This window comes from Salarias fasciatus, chromosome 7 (assembly GCF_902148845.1).
Source record: "Salarias fasciatus chromosome 7, fSalaFa1.1, whole genome shotgun sequence".
In the NCBI taxonomy this organism is placed as follows: Eukaryota; Metazoa; Chordata; class Actinopteri; order Blenniiformes; family Blenniidae; genus Salarias; species Salarias fasciatus.
In genome coordinates, this window is record NC_043751.1 from 13,505,610 (window position 1) to 13,525,400 (window position 19,791).

Here is a 19,791-nt window from a genome sequence, read left to right on the forward strand (position 1 = left end):
AACCTTTAACTGAGCTTTTCTACTTTCTTCTCCTCAGTTCACTTCATATGTGACAATATCATGTTAGTAACTTCATGTGTCTGTAACTTAAGCAGCAATTTCTCTATCTGTGAAACTGTGAACGCCTCATATCTTCATCAAGTCTGCAGTATGTCTGTTTGTTTTTATGATGACAACTTTGCTGTTCACAGTCATTTAGATTTTTCTGTCTTTTATCCCCAAACCTCAATCTTAAAGGCGTCACTTTCACTTTCTGCTGCAGGTTCAAAACATTTGTGGGAAATTGTTCATATTTTTTCTGTATTTTATCTGAATGTTAAGTGCAAGAAGAGAGTCCTGGAAGAGAGTGATTAATGTACAAAGGACCCATTTTACAATCTTCCTCATGTAATGGTCAAAACTGGCCTGAATCTAAAGCTATCTTGGGGCTTTTTCTTCTCTCTCCTTTTGGTTATGTTCTGCACCTGAATAGACATGAATCCATGCACACTTTGCTTTTTTTGATAGTTTTAAATGTCTTTGTTATGACTTTTTGAGCATTGGAATAATGTAGTAGGGCTGTTGCTATATTTCTGTATTTCTTTCAGGCTATATTGCAAATGATTAAATTCTAACACAACAGGTGACATACAGGTGTGTTTTGAGGTCTCTGTACCTCTGCTTAGTATTATGTTTCTCTTTGTAATTCTTTTAATTAAAAAGTGTGCATCACATTTCTATTGCATATGGTTTATTCGTTTTAGCATAATTTTTCTCACGTTTTGTGTCTTGTCACTAGTATGATTACAACCAAAAATGATAAAAAGTCCTTTACAAGTTGAGTGGATGCAGTGTGCTGTCATGGCTTTGAAATTCCCCTGACGGCGTGCAATATATTTTTGGTATATTTGGGTTTATTTGAAGCCAGCTCTGCTCTCCAGCCCTTTGTTGTTGTTCTCACGCTAATATGCGAGATCCGTAGAGCCGACTCCACTGCGCGGCCGCATTCCGCCCTGACTTCCCCTCCGCCAGCGGCCTGCTGCGTTGAAATGAGGAGAAGATGTCGGTTTCGGGGCTGAAGGCCGAACTGAAGTTTCTGGAGTCGATATTTGACCCGAATCACGAGCGATTCAGAATCATAGACTGGAAACCCGACGAGCTGAGCTGCCAGTTCAACGTAACGGGAGAGAAGCTGCTGATCATTCACTGCAACATCACGGTGAGTCCAGGCCGGCTCTGCGCACAAGCTAACCTCCGACTATCGACTGAAAGCGAGCCAGGCACAAGACGCCGTGTTTACACATCAACTGAGAATAAAGTGCTGGCTCGTCACGGTTTCGTTAACCCGGCAGGTTGAGGGAATGTTAAATCCACTTTGTTAAAGTGTGCGATGTGTCGTTACGTGCGTCGCTGCGGTAGCTTTTTGCTAGCCTGTCATCTGAAAGTAACGTTAACGCTAGCTTGTTTTGTTAGCCAAAATAACTGCGTTACGCTTTGCACTCCTGCCAACTTTGTATCATCCACCTGTGTCTGCTTTACCCTCAGTCTTGTTTAGATCCTCACAGCGGGTTTCAGCTGTATTTCAAGAGGTTTCATCCTAAACGCACGACTCTGTTCGTGTATTTAATGCCAGATACAGGCGGTTTACTCCAATGTTGTTACTGTGTTTTTCTGCTTTTTCAGCAAATAGACCGATCCCCCTGCAGCAACGGTTAATTTTTAACATGTTGATGGAAAATGTACAACTACTGTCACACTGCTGAAATTCTACTCAACCATGAATAGTTCATTCTGAATTATACAGACATTTCATTAGGTTTAAGCTGTGTGAAATAGAAAAGCACTTTTCCCAGACAATTGTTAAACTATGGTGAATAACTGTGGATATAAAGTTAAAATTTCCCATATACGTTTTGGAGTTTTCAAAACCGTGTTCAAAGGATTTGAATAATATATATTTTTTTAAATTATTCAATATCAATCTGTGATGTTATTATTAATAATCTGGTGTGGTCATACAGTACAGATGCAGTCCGAAATATTAACATACAATGGACTTCAATTTTAAAAGTGCTTGATATTTCATTTGTTTGTTATAAAATTCTGAAAATAACAATTGCATTTTCAATGATCTTATTATTCAGAGAAATATTAGATTACAGTAATTATATTACTAATCTAGTAATCTAGTCCTCCATAACAAAGAAAATTTGTTATAGAATAAAATAGCACAATCGATAATAATAGCTGCCTTTGAATGATCAGGGCTCTCTATGGTTGTATCTGTGACACACTTTTCACCAGTTCTTCTTCCTGGATGATGACGTCATTTAGAACTTTCCTGACTGAAGAGTAGCAACAATGTATCAATTTTGAATGACGTCAACATCTAATTTGACCTAAATTTGACCTAGATATGCAAATGAGCAGCTATGCCAGTTAGATTGTCATTTAGAACTTTCCTGACTGAGTTTTAAAGTTGCAATAATACATTATGGGATAATAATCACAGAACATATTTCCCCCTCCCTCTCCTTTAAAGTGCATCATCTTTCAATTAATCATTAAGCATTTAGTGTAAATTTTATCATTATTTCACACTATGCACTTTCATTTAAATTATTATGACATTGTAATATGTATAAACAACACACCATTCAAATTACTTCAGCTTTAATTTCTATATTACCAAGTACAACACAGTCATTTCTAGACACTTTTACAGAGGAAAACCCAACAGTTCCTCATGATCAAGCATAAGTGACTCTGGAAAGGAAAAAATCCTTTTAAAAGGAAGAAACTTTCATTTTACTAAAGGAGCGTGAGAGAGAGCACAGGTTAGCAGTCTTACAGTGTTGGGCAAGTTACTTTTAAAAAGTAATTAGTTATAGTTAGTGACTTCTTCAAAGCAATAACTGAGTTAGTACCTCAGTTATATTTTAAAAATAATGAACAACGAGGCAAAGTAGCTATTGCGTTACTTAAAAAACGTGTTTAAATGTGTCAAAGAATTTGGATCCCCTCTTAATGGAACAGATACTTGTTCAATTAATTATTATAAATGAATATATGATAAATGAAATAAATGGTCACTTGACGGAATCAAACAAACATCAAACAGAAAATGCTGCTTGAATCATGACAGTTGTAATATGAGGCAAGAAACCAATTAAATTTGATTGGTAACTATAGATCGTATTTCTAAATTTGTAAAATAATAAAACACAATCGATGTATGTCAGTAGATTTCTGTACTTCCATTTGAAAGTAGTTTTTGAACAATAAGGGCTATATTATGGCTGTATCTCTGTCACGTAACGTGATGCATTTTGCATTAATACGGTTCCTTCTTTCTGACGTGATGCTCCACTGGCTCAGCTGGAGCCCATCACTGTGGTGTTGTGGTGGTTTGCATCTTTGCTTCACAGCAAGATTATTCCTGGTTTCAGTCTGAGGTTGGTGGTCTTCCTATCCAGTGTTTGCATGTTTTCCCTGAGCTTTTATGGGTACACCAGTGTCCTCTCAAACACATGCATTTGAGGTTAACAGGTCACTATAAAAGTGCCGCTTGCTGTGAACACCCACAATCTGGAGATGGATGCCACAGTATGAGAGGTACATACATGGATAAGTCTTGTTGTGCCAACTCATCATAAATTCCTGCTAATTATGGAGTTAGTTTCTTAGGTGTATGTGTGTGTGTCAAACTGTACAGATGTTTTGTGGATAAACCTCCGTGTTCTTTCTTCATGTTGGAGACAGAAGGACTGAAGCTGTTTTTACTCTGGCCCTGCTGCTGAGGGGAACCTCAGACTATGAGCCTCTCTTGGTCTTTCTTTGTTGTCCCACCTTTCTGTCTCGAGCTTATTGGTACAAATTTAAGAATTTAGGTGTTACTCTGCGCGTAATGTATTGAACACGTTCCAGCTTTTGGTGGCCGGTGGTGGTGAGTGAATTCGCCACACACATTGCTGGGATTATCTTTCCTCAATAAATTCTAATAAAAGTTTTACTTTTTCAACATTAAATAATGTCCAAAATCTTTATTTGTGCTAATAAATTCACACATTTATATCCCTGGTTTTCTACATCTGTGGAGGACAAGCAGTTTAAGTCTGTGAATTTGGTAACTGTGTCTCACAACAGACTGACATCTTAAAATATGAGTAAAGTTCATATTGTGGAGCCTTGCAGGCTTTTTTTTTGTGTGTGTTTGCATGGTTCAGATAATACAAATGATGAACTTTCCCGACAACCTGACCACATCCTCCTCTTGTCACAGAAACATGCATGCACAGTTCCACTTCTGTGCACTGCTGGTGCTACAGACATGTCTGCTCAAACACCCGAAGGCCATAACTTTATCATTATTGAGACCCGAGCAGAGTCAAGTCTGCATCCTCTTCATAACTGGATCAGTCTGAAGGGGACAAACACTTGTCTCATGCAAACACAAACTTTATCCAGCTTGTGGAGTGGCTTTCTGTACAGAGATGTTGACGATGCATCAAGGAAGTAGCCTCAAGTGAAAACATGCGGTCTAAAGGCCACTGAAATAGTGACAGGCTTTCACCAGCATGAGCCCCGAGAGAAACTCTGCCTGGTAGCATTTGAGATCTTTTCATTACATTTATTGAGTAAAGCTTCAAATTCAAATAATTTTTTTGCATTTTTTTTTTCGGCAACAAAACTGAAAGAGAATTTGTCTGAAAACTTTTCAGAATGTAATTCTGAATGTGCTTCTTTGCGCTTAAAAAAAAAAAAGAAAAGAAAAGCTATGGTCAGTGTTATTTCAGGTCAACTGACCTGGTCCACTTGAATTTGAATTTGATATGTTGCCCCTGAAATGAAATGAGTTTGACGCCAAGAGGATGAGCGGTAAATAAATTGAGGTCTCAAGCTGTGTGAATATAAAAGTAGCAAGCTGTGGTTGGAATGTTTGAACTACATCCTCACTGACTGTACGGGTTTGTGTCCAGCCGATAGACTTGATGAAAACAAAGGATTTTGTTTATTCTACCATAATAGATTTCATCTAAAAATGTAAACAGTCATGGTTCAGTGTCAGAAATGGTCTTGGTGTTCCTAGAAAAAATGTAAATGCTTAAAAGAAGAAAAGAAGAAGACTTGACGTCGCCTAGCATAAAGATTTATTTTTGTATGTTTGTGGTGAATGTGACAGGATGGCCAAATAGTGAAATCATTGGCAGATCAGGTGATTTATCGTCGTGGGTCTTCTTTCAGTTGGTCTTACTGAAGATGTTTTCACACCAGGACAGTCCAGGCACTTGCTTTGATTGGGTAGAGAATGCTGAAAACTGTCACACTTTCTTCTGCTTTGTTTTACATCCACACAGCATGTTTGGTGGCAAACCAAATCACATGCAGTTAGACTTGCAGCTCATTGACGAGGAAGAAGAGAATCTAGTTCATTGATTGGCCAAGGCCAGTAATGGGAATCCATCCCACTTGGTCCACTTGACATGGCCCTAAAAAGTGTATGCCTTTAATCATTACTCCTTTTTTACCCACAAGACATTTTCCTAACTTTTTTTGTTTTCCTCACCTTTCTTGGGTGTTGTTGTTTTTATTATATTTTTCACTGAAAATGCTTGCTAATTCCTGCATTAAGAAAGCAAAGGATGACTGAGACATTCAGCCTGACTGATTGGTCCACTACGTGAGCGGTCATGCCTGTGTTTATTTTCTCAAAAGCAGCCATAATGAAGAATACAGAGAGATAAATAGTATTTATCTATCTGTAGTCTTAATTATGAGTTCTAAATATAAGTTGTAAAAAGTACTGCTGTCAGCACATCATGGATCTGCTAACATATTGACTTTGTTGCAGGAATCATATCCATCGACGCCGCCAATATGGTTTGTTGACTCTGATGATCCCAGTCTGGCTGAAGTGTTGGAGCGTCTGGAGGATGTGAGGAAAGGCAGCACTTTGGTAAGCTGGCCACGGACAGCCCAGTGCAGATCTTCTAATAGAACACCTGTTTTCACAACACTCATATGGTTTAATTCTTCTTTGGACATGTTTGTTGGAGTTTTTTTCAATAATTTCTGTTTGTGTCCGGTGACACAGAAACAGGAAGTTTTCTGACTGATTTTAACCCCGTTTAGTGGGTGCAAGGTTAGTGTGGGTGTGTTTATTCAGCTTGGAGAGATGGCTAACCATCGGCCTATCGGTCAGACTGGTTGCTGTGTGAACAGAATCTGTTGTAAATGTTGACCTGACTCAGTCAAACCATCGGAACATGTGAGATTGTGAGCATGTCTCGTGGTATTTTAACCTGGATGAGCAGCTGATGTGAAATCTGTCATGTGTAGGTGTGTGACAGACTTAGCTTACGTTCAAATTGCAGGCGCTGCACATTGCAGTGAAACAATTTTCTGCTCACAAGTGACTCATATCCAATCTGTTTAGCGACAGTATGAACACTGCAATTTAGATTTTTGCACATTCGACACTATTGCATAATCACTTGAAAATGGAAATGCACACACTGACCTCCACTGGCATCCATATTTACTTCCGTAAACGGCGATCACGGCATGACGTCGCACTTTTTCTGCATGTGCCGCTCACTTTCTGGCCGTATGACATTTACACTGCAGTCTTAAGGAAGTATCGTTTTAACGCCTCCATTCCAGACCCAGTGAGAACATGGAATTGATCAGGCTCACCTGACTTTTAACCCCTGACAGAACTGGACATTTGATTACAGTCAATGCAACGCCAGTAGCTTTCCAACACTTATTTCCCCATCATTGACTCGACCCTTTCTTGCTGCTCGCAGCTCCTTCAGCAGCTGAAGCGCCTCATTTGCGACCTCTGTCGGCTTTACAACCTGCCTCAACATCCAGATGTAGAAATGCTGGATCAGCCTCTACCTCCCGGCCCGATTACCCAAGAGAGAAAGGTAGGCACCACACCAAACACGAATAAAACCCCACGTCTTCATGTCGCTCAAAGCTTTTCACCCCGCTGCAGCACGGGCCCTCAGATGAGGTGACGTCTGAAGAGGAGGAGGAAGAAGAAATGGGAGAGGTACCTGTGCATATGTTGCTGATAGCGCAGCACATTCATTTCCTCAGTGGTTTTACTTTTATTACAATGTAATTCTGACCCCGGTGCAGCAGGACATTGACCTGGACCAAGACTTGGACCATTATGACATGAAAGAGGAGGAACCGGCAGACGGGAAGAAGTCAGAGGATGACGGGATAGAAAAAGAAAACCTGGCCATTTTGGAAAAAATCCGTAAAAGCCAGAGACAAGATCACTTGAATGTGAGTGCTCGTTCTCTAAAAAAACAGAAAGTTCCCCTGTCGGGCTGTGGCCTCGCTGTGCCCTGCCGCCCGTGTGATGCAGCTGCCATTCCTGTTGCAGGGCGCCGTCTCCGGCTCAGTACAAGCTTCAGACCGCCTAATGAAGGAACTCAGGGAGATCTACAGGTCACAGAGTTACAAGACAGGTGACGAAACAGACACGTCTCTCTACACTTGTCTCGTTGGAACTTTTCTCATCAACTGATCAATGCCAAGCTCTTTTTGTCTTCACTTCGCAGGTATTTATTCAGTCGAACTAGTCAATGACAGCCTTTATGAATGGCACGTCAAGTTAAGGACGTAAGTGATCCCAGTGGTTTTCCTGAAAGGATTTTGACAATCCTTCCTGTTCTCCCAGATCTGATTCGTTGTCGTTTGTTGCAGGGTCGATCCAGACAGTCCCCTACACAGCGACTTGCAGGTCTTAAAAGAAAAGGAAGGCGTGGACTACATTCTTCTCAATTTCTCTTATAAAGTGAGTCCTGTTGTGATTTTTATCCGTTTATCTTGGGTTGCAGCGATACGCAGGTTTTCTTCAACAGTGGTTTTTTTTTTCCTTTCTCCTTATAACAGGATAATTTTCCTTTTGATCCACCTTTTGTACGGGTTGTCTCACCTGTGCTCTCCGGAGGGTGAGTGTGTGTGTGTGTGTGTGTGTTGGGGGGAGTGCTTGTGTTTTGATGACTTGGATTCTTTTCAGACACATCACTGGCTTCATTATGTGCTGTTTGGTACTGTGTTATTGACCCTGCAGCACATTTTCTGTTAATTTTGTGGTGGTAAAATGTGGTTCTTGTCAAAATAGAAGTTATATTTTGACTTGTTGGTAAATGAGTCAAATGAAACTATAGCAATAGCTTGATTTTTTTTTTATGTGTAATTAATCCAACATATATTGGAGTTTGACGGTTTGAATGAAATCATGGAAGAAGCGAGTGTTTCTATTGTTTTCGATCTTTCGAGCTGCAGCTGTGGAAAGTCACTCATCAAACTGTCTTTTTCAGTTACGTTCTCGGAGGAGGAGCCTTGTGCATGGAACTTCTCACAAAACAGGTACGTATTGAATCAAACCCCAGCAGCGCTGACCTCCACCAACTACAGTGGACTGCTCCTTCTTGAGGCGGAGCATTCCTAAATGTGAATTCTGACTAATCGTGTGCACGTTAAAATCTTGTCATCTACTGGATTTTCTAATGGCCTTCAGTTGATCTATTTCAGCGCACGTGTGGTATGATTCGAGCGTCTCTGTTCTTGGCCTCAAACTGACATTGTCGGTCTTTACGCGCAGCTTTCAGAGGATGTGGCCACCGAATGGGGACACAGCTGGTGTCTTGTTTTCTCTCACACAGCCGAGAACCTGGACTCATATTGTGTTTTCTTTTAATGTGTCTTCAGGGCTGGAGCAGTGCCTATTCCATAGAATCTGTCATTATGCAGATCAATGCAACTCTGGTCAAAGGAAAAGCCCGAGTGCAGTTTGGAGCCAATAAGGTAACGGACATCATTCACACGCTCCAGCTTTAGAGGCGATATGTCACGCACAGCGCACAGGAAGCAGGAGTCGTTGATTAACCGAGCGACTTGTGTTTCTCAGAACCAGTACAATCTTGCCAGAGCACAACAGTCATACAAATCCCTGGTGCAGATTCATGAAAAGAACGGTAAGTAACAAGTACCCGCCTAGTGCTGTAACAATCGGACTTCCTGTTCAAAAAGAGGTGAATAAGATGAGTGGGTTCATGCACAGAGGAGAATTCTATTAAATCCAATTCTTCATAATCGGAAAACTGCTGTAATCTAATCAAAGCAGAAGCGACGGTGGCGTTGGGTAACGTGCTTGGTCTTCATGTTCTTCCAGGCTGGTACACACCGCCGAAAGAGGACGGATAAGCGGCGACTGACTACTATGCACTTGGAACATGTCTTTGGGTCATCTTGTTTCCTTTGGAATATTTTCCCCATCCCGACGCGACGGGGGAAATATATATCATCCTTCTCACGAAAACCACCTTGTCGGCTCATCCGACGCTGCGCTCCAGGACAGACTCCATCACACTCTGCTTCTCCCCCCCCCCTTAGTGTTCCAGAGAGGAGGGAAGCGTGAGGACCTCGCCAGTCCAGGTTTTCTAATTACGCTCAATCTGTCTGTCGAAGGAGCGACAGAAACTTTGCTCCCGTTAAATGTGGGGAGCCGCTCTCTCTTTAGCTGCTTGGACAAAGCGGGCTTCACAGTCACCTCCGCCCTCTCTAGATGGAAATTTTAAAAGATTTATAACTGAAGCTCTTGGAGTATCAATTCATGCTTCTTTTTCTCTTTTTTTTTTAACTGACTGTGATTTTGTTTCTCTCTTGCCACTTGGGGTTATTTTTATTTTTTAACTGGTACATAAATGCAAATATTGTTTCAGAAACATTATTTGGCTTTTTCTTTTTTGTTTTTTTTTGTTCCCATACAATAAATTAGACTCTGCTATTTTGGAAACAGGTAAAACTTGAATAAGAATATTAGGCCAAGCTGAATGAAAGTGAGGTTAAAGAACTGAGATCAAACAAAGCCGGGGGATGTGAAACATCCCACAAATCTGCATGTTGTTTAACAAACTCGGCGGAGAGCGGCGCCGTCGTGACATTTTGGAAGTTTTTATCGCCCGAGTGTTTCAAAGCTAAAGGGTTTTTTTTTTTTGCCTTATATCTGTTAACGGAGCCGTCGGCCTCTCTCGTCGAAGCTTCAGAGGTCGACGCCTGGTTTGTGTGCGGCATGTTGTACAGAAGCTGCGTCTCAGCCACAGTTATCGGAACCTGTTCAATTGGATTGCAGTCACTTTGTTAAGCAGAAACTGTTTTGATGGCTTCACTGAGGGGAGGGGCGGGAAGGAGGGGGGGGTCTTTTATCCTTCTGCTCATTTTAATGAAATGATTCATATTTTCTTAAAATAAAGTTCTAGTGGTCCGTTTGAACCCGCAGCTCTGTTACTTCTGGTCCCCTGCAGCCGTGTTCCATCAAATGTGGAGCTTCTCTTCAACGCCACAGATGTGTTGTAGTGATTCGCTTTTTTGGAGAAGCATCTGTGTAATTTTTTTTTTTTTTTAAAGCTCAGTCACAAAACTTGCCACACCCTCACGAAACTGTACTTTTTAACCTGCACCATGCAATACGCCATGAGAGACACACACACACACACACACACACACACTGTATCTACCGGTCAGTCGGCCCGTTTGCAGTCGCATGTTATAAGACAGTCTGCAGGAGTGTGTTTGGATGGCAACTCAGGTAACAAACAATACAATAGGAAGGGGATCTCTGCGCGTTGTTGGGTGAACTTCTGGGTTTCATACGAGCTCTGCGCCGCTCGCTCGGAAAGCAAAGCAGAACGAGCTTTACAAAATGGGTCATGTTTTTTTTTTTGTTTTCATTTGTAATTGAAGCAGTTTAAAAAGAGTGCAGGATTGTAGTGGCTCAACAATACACACTGCTGTATTTGTGAGGTTTTGGTGGTTTGAAATTAACCTGATGAAAAACGTTTGCACAGCTGACAGGGTGAGGGGTTATACCTGAGATATGTTTAGATTTTCAAATCAGGAAAGGAAAAGTTGTTTTTTATTATTATTATTATTGTTCCTCTGCGCTCCTGTTGTTACATGTCTGATGTGTGTGAGAGGGGAGGAGTCATCAAACATCCTGATAAAGTCACGTTCCACTGCGAACCTTTTCGATCTGCATACTGCGACGCTCCTCTGCTGAGCCTTCCTCTCAAAACGACAAGAACTGTGGTCGAAGGAGGAGACGGACGGACGGACGGATGGACGGACATGCTGTGGACTGGACTGAGACGCTTCTCCAACAGGACTGTGTGTTGAAAAGGTTTCATTTATCTCTTTATTTTCCGGCACCAGCAGACAGATCAGGTCTGACTGTTGGCTCACTTTGGGTTTTCTTTTTTCATTTTTTTTTTTTTTTTTCATTTTCCATTTGACAAAGTTTTGACGATGTACAGCAATTTGTAAACTTGCATCAAGTTTATGAATAAAGAATTTTAAGATTATTGGTTTGACTGTGTGCAGGAGTTATCTCGGGTTATTAAATGGGATTTCAGATTTTTACTTTAAAATTATATAAAGTCCTTTAAACTGGATGATCTGCAGTTAAAATTAAACTCAAAACTGATTAAAGTTTTAAAAAAACTAATTTTTTTTTAAATATTGAAAATCATCATGAGATGATTGGTAGCAGAGATTCTTGATAGTAGACTGAATGTGTTCCTCAGAGATTTCGATCCATATTTATGCTCCAGCATCTCACTCCCTCTGCAGATCATGTGACCGTCGGGGTCATTTGAGTCCAATGAATTCATGGAGATGTTCAAAACACGACAGTTGGATCTTTTTATGATGTCTTGCTTGGAAGTACAATGTGGAGTGGACCTGTGTGCAAACTCATCAAATCACAAAGCAGGATGCAACAAGAACTATTTAATATCTATTAGGATAAGACCAAATAATACAAAAGTAATACACAAAAATGTATTCCTCATTTCCGTCACCCGCGGAGACACAGCCCCCTCGTTCACCTGGCAAATGTGGACCTCACCTCCAGTTGTTATATATTCATATCTAGCTATGATATAGTACATGATAATACATTTCAAACAACATACAGTACGTGTGGGGGTGTGAGGCGGGGGATGGGAAATGGCTTTCGGAAGCTTTGATACAGCGACATGAAATCCAGAGTGTCGTCTGTCCGACGGCACGGCTGGAGTTTCACGTTTTCACACTAACTGTGCGCTATATGTACATTTGGTACAAGGTTGAGATCGACGGAGCATGTCTGTTGTTGATGTGCAAAAAACTTTCGAACTCAACAGAAATGATGAGCTGTGCATTTTGTCTCCAGGTGAGCGGAGGGACGTACGGCACTGGTTACAGGGCTCTGCTTCGTCTCTACTGTATGTGCCTCTGCTGGTGAAAATGTAACGCAGTTGTAAAATCATACGGGCGGTTTCCAGCTTGTGAACAGGCCTAAAGATCTCCTATTTACTGAGCCTGCACAACAGGACCCCACAGTCGGAGTCACAAGACCCCTTTGACCCCCCCCCATCAGCTCACCGGACCGCGTTGATGTGGCTGCTCACAAATTAATTAAAGTATGGTTAGTTTAGTTTGAGTAACTGTTCTGTTTAATATATTTATGTTAGTATTGCTCCACTGTGAATTTAGTTTGCACGGATGTCAGCATGTATCCCAGCGCAAACGCTTGTTACAGTTTAGAAAAAAGAAAAAAAAAAACATTAAAAAAAAAAAGAACTCACAGCCATGGAAAGACACAACAAACATGTGCTTCAGATTCATCCACACATCATCCCAAATACAACGAAAAAGAAAATATTCTGGGTACAAAAACCAAAAAAAAAAGTAAAACGACAGCCTATTGAATACCACGTCATCACAATCAGACAAGACGAGTCACATTTTTTGTTTGAAATAACGAGCATACGAGTCTTCACATCGGTTTCAAGTCTAATACTGTTTTACTGCAATAACCACCTAATGAACGTTGAATAAGTTCTCAAAGAGGAATCGAAAGTGACGCCAGGCCCGAGGCCGTGCTCGCCGAGGTCAACACCGTCGGGGCTTCACACACACACCTGTCCCAGAAATAATCAGCTTAAATTTAATATTCTATTTTTCTTTTATACAAGTATCATATTACACCAAGTCATAGATTAACACCAACAGCCACAAAATGACGCACTAAAGGCCTGAAATCCAGAACTTCAGAGACAAGTAGTCATTTCAAGCATTTACATGTAGGAGGGGGGGGAAGTGGGAGGATTTGCCAAAAAGGGGGGGAAACATCCATCACTGCATACAATGTTATGAGCACCTACGACAAGTATTACTACTATTCACTGTATGTCCGACCTGTTTTGGTATCGATTTTTGACCTGTACAACGCTGATTTGGAATGTTTATCCAATAAAATGCAATCTTCAAATAGTGTGTGTGCTTTACTTTGACATATATATTAAAAAAAATCACAGAAAACATCAATTTCACTGACCAGATACGAACATCATAGATGGGTAAAATAAAATAGACGAAAACCCGACATGTTGGCTTTCTGAGGGCTTCACAGGTAACATTTATAAACAGCGATCACATCTTTCCTGAGAATGTAAAAAAGACCGTTTAAACCGAAACGTCGCTCAAGAAAGGAGGAAAAAAACAGGTCACCAAAACCAAAACTACAAATGTTTTAAACTTTTTAAAAGCTGACTGTAGTTCTCTACTGGTCAAAAACACAAAATTCTAAAACAATATTGTTGGTTCATGAGGAAATAAAGTACACATTTGGCCTTTTTTTTGTTTTTAGGGTGAAAAAAAGGCCCAAAAAAAAAAGCAGTTTGGCAATATTTGCTTTCTTGCTGAGTGCCAACAGTCCCACCATCATGTCTATGCTGAAAATGTGTCGGCAGGTTACAGAATGAGCTTTAAACAAACGCTACATTCCTCTCTAATTTCATCTTTTCAAGTTATCTTTGTATATTTTTTATTGTTATACTGCCTTGAAATGGAATCAAGATTAAACAAACCCACTCACTGATTTGGTTCAATGTGTTCACTTCAGGGGCAAAATATTTCAAACGTTTAGTCTCCTGTGAAAATAAATGTCTTAAAAGCACAAATTCATAAGAAGATGTTGCATATGTGTAAAAGACAAATATGCTTTTGCATGTACTTCAAGTCCCGCTGCGTATGTAAAGACCTTCACTCGCGCCAAAAAGTAAAAACATTAATCTGGATGAAACTGTCAAACTGTCTCACAGACGGAGGATCTGGACATTTTAAATATGTGAGGGAGTAAAACAGCACAAAACATCAGCTGAGAAACACATTTGTTGAGCATTTGGTGACCTGTAAGGCTGAAAAAGTAAACACTCGTTACAATTTAGCTGTTCCAGTACCTGAAAGAAGACAGACGAGCCTCAATAAATAAACCCATGGAGTTGAGAGGATTGGTTTGAGATATAAATAGGTGTTTCTGAAAGCAACAGTCGCACAACTGAACAGCACAAAACAGCATGAACAGCAGCTGTTTGAAAACCGTCTGCTGATTGAAAAAAAAAAAATTAAACTGAATGAAATCAATGAATCCCACGTGTGTCAAAATACGGTAAATGTACATTTCCATCTAACGCATGACTTTTGTTCTGATTGAATTCAGCTTGTACAGTGTTTTAATGAAGGGCACCTAATTCTGAATTCCGCTCTCAATTGATCCCTTTTTTAGCTCTCCCACTCCGCCGTCTGCCCTACATCGGGTCGTCGTAGTTGTAGGTGGGAGCCGCCGAGTACTGGTTCTGCTGCATGGCCCCCTGCGCCGCGCCCATGGCCGCCTGCTGGGCCGCCTGCTGGACGTGCGGGTTCTTCCAGGCCCCCGTGGCCCACTCCTCCTGGGCCTTACCCAGGCTGCCGCCGCTGCCGCGGTAGAAGTTGTGGACCTGTGAAAGGCGGAGAGGGACGGTGAGAGACGGCGGCATCTGCAGGGACGCACGCCAAGCTGACGTCAGTTTTGCTCACGTGGCGGCTCACCTTTGTGAGGGCGATGAAGGAGAGCACTGCCACGGCAGTGAACATGACGGTGGGAATCAGCATGACCACAGCCGAGCCGATGTTGGTGCTGAAGAAGGTGATGGTGGCCAGCCAGCCGCTGAGGGAAACAACGACAAAGGAGTGTTTGATTTTCACCACATGAACTGCTCCGAAGAGATTTATCAGGTTCAAGGTTCAGAGGACAGGCTGATCTACCGCCTGAATCCCCCTGAGTCAACCAGTAACAGTGAGAAAACATGAGCATTAAATCTGAGTTTTGTCAGTGTTCATGTAATGAACTGTGAGGCTCCTTTTCACTCAGTGTTTCTCTCTGCATTTACTTTGATGAAGCAAAACTCCTAAAAATGTTCATATAAAAACAGCTCACTAGAATAATTCCAGCAAGGAAAAACCTCTACTGTATATCTTCTTTTCCCCTGATATTTGTGGATAAAAGAAATCATACTGAGACTAAGCATCTGTTCTCAAAGGTCGACATTTCACCAACCACAATTAATTCATGTGTATGTGGTAAGAATGACTGGAAATAGAGGGAGAGTGCCTCAGATTTCATTTACATGTTGAGCAGCCAATCACGCTGAATGTGAATTACACACCCCCACAAGTTTGAGTTGATGTGCAACGCTGCTGGTGCACAGATTCAAGACTGTATGGATCAGACGCAGAGTTAGAGCGCCCTGAAGATCACACTCAGTCGTTTAACGGGAAAGCAAAACAAAGGTATTCAAAGTGGAAATCATTAAATAAATAAAATATCAATAAAGCTTTGATACATTAAATGAGTCAATCAGCCCACAGACACGAGCAAACAGTGATAGAAGTCTGGTTTCTGATTTCATGGGACATTTAAAGGACAGAACATGACGAATATCCCCTATATAGTCAGAGATATCCAGGTTACTGAACCAATCACTGTGGTCGGTACGGTTCAAGGTCACTGTCACGTCACTGCATTTCAGAACTTTATGGACACATTATGGAACAATTTCACGAGAGTCCAAGCATTTTTGCGTTGGATTTAACAGGCCAGTAAAAGCTCTTACCACACTCCCCAACCTGGAATGCCAACAGTCTGGATAATACTGATCACCACCTGGGCCATGAAGACGAAGAAGAAAGCCATGAAGTTGAAAGAGCTGTCGGTCCTGCACGGGGGAGAAAAACAACACACATCAGGAACGACCTGACTCAGCTGAACAGCGGCAGGAAGCGTTTCGGCTCCAAGGAGAAAACGCACTCACTTGAAAGCCTTGTAGATGGGCCTGAACCAGCACACGTACGAACAGGGGGTGAAGAGGATGAGCCACAGGATGGCCATGCCGAAGTTGGTGGCTCCGCCGCCGCCACACATCCAGGCCAGACAGCCGATCAGATTAACGGCTAATGTGGCGCTGTTCACTGTCAACACCAAGGAGAAGGACTCAGCGTGACCCCCAACACTTCACACAGGCTGCGCTTCTAATAACACAGCAGGGTCTCCATCACTGTGGCTCTCAGTAACTACTCAACACTGTCACATCAGGGGCGAAGTGTCCTTAAAGTTTTAAAACAGACACGAATATCTACTTTCTAGTGACTAAACATCAGCTGTCAGCTAAACTATGTTCACACCAGACTTACATTCTTCTTTTCAAACTGAAGGACCTCCGTGGTAAGCAAAAAGAGATCACGATGCTCACTTGATGATGATTTTAAACACCAATAAAATCAACAATTCCTTCACAACTTGAGATACAAACTCACGGCAATTTTACAGATCTGACACCACGAAGTTACCACAGACATATCTGGTTAGTCTTTACATATAATCCACAACAGTTGAAACTGTGACACTTCTACTTTTTGCACTATGGCTTATTTTTCTTGCACATTGACAGGAAAAAAAAAAAACAATGCTGTGAAAAAAGACTTTTCGTTCTGCTGCGACTCCTGTGAAACACCAGAGAAAACCCTCCAAACTCTGACAGCCACGAGCCTCCACTGAAGTGGCACTGCACACAAACGTTTGAGTCACAAGGATATGTGAACATCTTTGTTGAAGATATATGTCTATGAGGTGTAAAAAAACCCGATATTTTCAAAACCAGTATCACAGACATCCTATACCCCCTCTTCTCAGTCACATAAAATGCAGTCACTGCATTTTGAAAGCACTTTAGCATAAAAATTGATCATTTTCTGCCACTAAGCACAGTCAAAATCATTTCTATTTAGTGTTTTATATGTATTTAGATAAATTTCATTGAAAAAAATAATCACACACAATAAATATATAAAAAATAATGTCATATTCCTAAATCTGCATGAAAGAGCAGAAGACGATATGAAATCCTGCAGGACCAGTCAGTCCGGTCCTCTGCCTGTACTGAAGTGTCTATGATGTTTGCATCTCATAATATTTTGGGCAAAACAAAGTCACACAGAATAAAAGCACTACTGGTACGTGTCCATCAGCTCCATGGAGCACCGTACTGCGTGGCTGACCCTCAGCATCCTGGAAATAGGATCAGTCAGCGTGGAATAAGAAAGCAATTTCCTCAAGGGGGAATTAATAGAGAATCATTATTTTAGTTTATTTTCTAGAGCACCGCAAATCTGACAATTAAATGACATAGAAATATTAACTGTGGTTTTCACTTCAGTGCCACCATTTAAACATTTCCTGCAGACAAACTCACAGATCCAGAGATAGTAAAGCCTCTTGCACATGGTGCGACGCTGGTCTGGGATCTCATTGAAGTCTTGGTAAAAACATGGCTTCAGGGGGATGAATCGAGGCAGGGGAGGGAAGTTGTTTTCTGGGGAACAAAAGCAGAAGTTCAAGCCTGGCACTGCTTTTTAAAGGAAATAAAATCAGCAGCTTAAAAAAAAGATCCATGCAAAGCTGCCACATCAGGTGAAAGTGTAGGAGAGAGAGAGCTCACCTGCCATGATCACCACTCAGTGTTGTCCCCCTCTTGCAAACAGGTCACGGGCTTCAATCTGGGCTGCCTTGAGAAGCCAAACTGCACAGAAGGGAGCTGTATTATACACAGTGCAACATCTTTACACTGCCTGTCTTACAAGCAACAGGCCAAAGCCCTCCGTGGGCCTTCCAGTGGATCAGCACACTCGCTTCCCTGCAATAAAACACCTCTCAGCCTGGTGTGATTTGCAGGAGAGGTGGTACCCAGCCCGGTTAGTGGAACCACCCATCCCACAGCATCGACAGGGACCGGGTGCGTGATTTCTGAGCCTCCACACAGCTGTGCAAAAGGCGTGTGGCCTTGTCCCCATCCCTGAGACAAGAGCCGTGCCGAAGGCCTACAGAGTTTACAGACACGCGTTTGATTGTCTAATATTCGCGGCTCGTCAGCTATAATCAAGCACTCTCCGCTCCATTTCGCTGTGTTTGTGAGGCACACCGGCGGTGCGGCTCATGGTGGCCGTGTGGAGGAGTATGAAGGGCATCTCGCCGGGACGCGTAAAGCGATCCCCAGCGCGCCCTGACACGGGCCGATCGCGGTGGATTTGATGCTTGGGGACCGTCAGGCTATCGGAGATGCGTGTGTTTCTGATGGCGAGGAGGCTGCAGCAGGACACGGTACATCGTGATCACGGGCGATGGAGAGGCGTCCTTCAGCCCGCGCGCCACGGCGCATCGCTGCCTCCTCTTCATCCGGACACCGCGGGACGGACTCCGCGCAATAACCCCGCACAGAGGACAGATTTCAGGGTTCTGCTGGAGCCAGGGTCCGGTTCGTTCTTATGCATTTTTTCACCCGCCTCTTTTCACTGGATAGTAATGAATGAAAATAAAAGCAGCGATTGCAGCGCCTTACCTCGCCTCCAGTTCAGTCCGAGCGGGTAACTAGAGTCGCCCCGGTCCTTTAAATTGCATCCTATGATTCAATCTGCACGAAAACAGACAGATCCGGCGCCGTGCAGACAAATATGTGGCGTTATTCCTCAAAGGATGAGCTCGGGAGTAAGAGGCGGTCACGTGACGTCAGGTCTTTTCTTTACGCACACGCTGCCCCCCCTCTCGGCTGGGTTGTACCCGCCCGGGCAGGACCAGGGCCCCGGCGAGAACACGGGATTTGTTGCTGGCCTGAACTGACCAATCAGAAGGCGTAAAGCCGTCTAAGCCCCGCCCCCCTCAATGCTGTCCACAGTGCTGAAAGTCAGTTTAACGCAAGATATTATTATTTCACTTCTATAAACTAGCCACAATTCAAGTGTATCAGTGTACTGCACTTTATGATAGCAGGAAATTACTTCATTTATTTTTTTCATTGATGAGACAAAACATATTTTCAATTAAGATATTAGTAGAAAAAGATACTATAGTAGCAGTGTTTTTTTAAAGATAGGTGAAAACACAGGTTTTACTTTATAACTCTAATAATGAATACTTTAGTTTTGTGATTTTATTGGAGTATATTGTTTAGTCACCTGGTAAATAGAAGGTCAGGCTCTGATCTTATGAAAGGTCTCCCCTGGTCACTGCTTGAATCAGACACATAGATCGTACCTATTTATTAAATTATCAAGTATTATAGCTACTGAATCTACTTATCAAGTCATATATGAAAAGTCTAGAATATTTCACCTAAATGAAAATGTGTTTACACCAGTCAGAGGTAGAAAGGTCACTGAAGAGCTGTGCTAGGGTACAACCTGTCACAGTTAGACAGAGCTTAATTTGTGCTGAATTGTAAGTTAATGATTCAACTTAAAGTTCAAATCCCATTTTACTTACACTTTAGTTCAAAACTGAAGTGGTACTCCAGAAAAATTAAAGCTGTTCACAGGAAAGTACTGTATATGTAATTCATTACTTCTTGTTCTGGTAGCTACTACAACAAATGTAAA

General features: G+C 41.9%; 2 protein-coding genes across 2 annotated transcripts; one reads left to right on the forward strand and one right to left on the reverse strand.

Moving 5' to 3' along the window:
- Positions 1–942: 942 nt before the first annotated feature.
- Positions 943–11,375, forward strand: LOC115392430 (ubiquitin-conjugating enzyme E2 Q2-like). Its single transcript, XM_030097034.1, has 13 exons — positions 943–1,198; positions 5,831–5,935; positions 6,789–6,911; positions 6,983–7,039; positions 7,129–7,281; positions 7,382–7,466; positions 7,560–7,620; positions 7,705–7,795; positions 7,894–7,952; positions 8,325–8,373; positions 8,716–8,811; positions 8,915–8,981; positions 9,179–11,375. The coding sequence occupies exons 1-13, from the start codon at positions 1,040–1,042 to the stop codon at positions 9,208–9,210; spliced, it is 1,137 nt and encodes a 378-aa protein (XP_029952894.1). The 5' UTR covers positions 943–1,039; the 3' UTR covers positions 9,211–11,375.
- A 403-nt stretch (positions 11,376–11,778) lies between these two features.
- scamp5a (secretory carrier membrane protein 5a) lies at positions 11,779–18,974 on the reverse strand. The gene is made up of 7 exons (XM_030095678.1): positions 18,759–18,974; positions 17,862–17,942; positions 17,616–17,735; positions 16,179–16,335; positions 15,981–16,082; positions 14,917–15,034; positions 11,779–14,825 (listed from the first exon to the last, which is right to left on the reverse strand). The coding sequence occupies exons 2-7, from the start codon at positions 17,866–17,868 to the stop codon at positions 14,637–14,639; spliced, it is 693 nt and encodes a 230-aa protein (XP_029951538.1). The 5' UTR covers positions 17,869–17,942; positions 18,759–18,974; the 3' UTR covers positions 11,779–14,636.
- Positions 18,975–19,791: the final 817 nt, after the last annotated feature.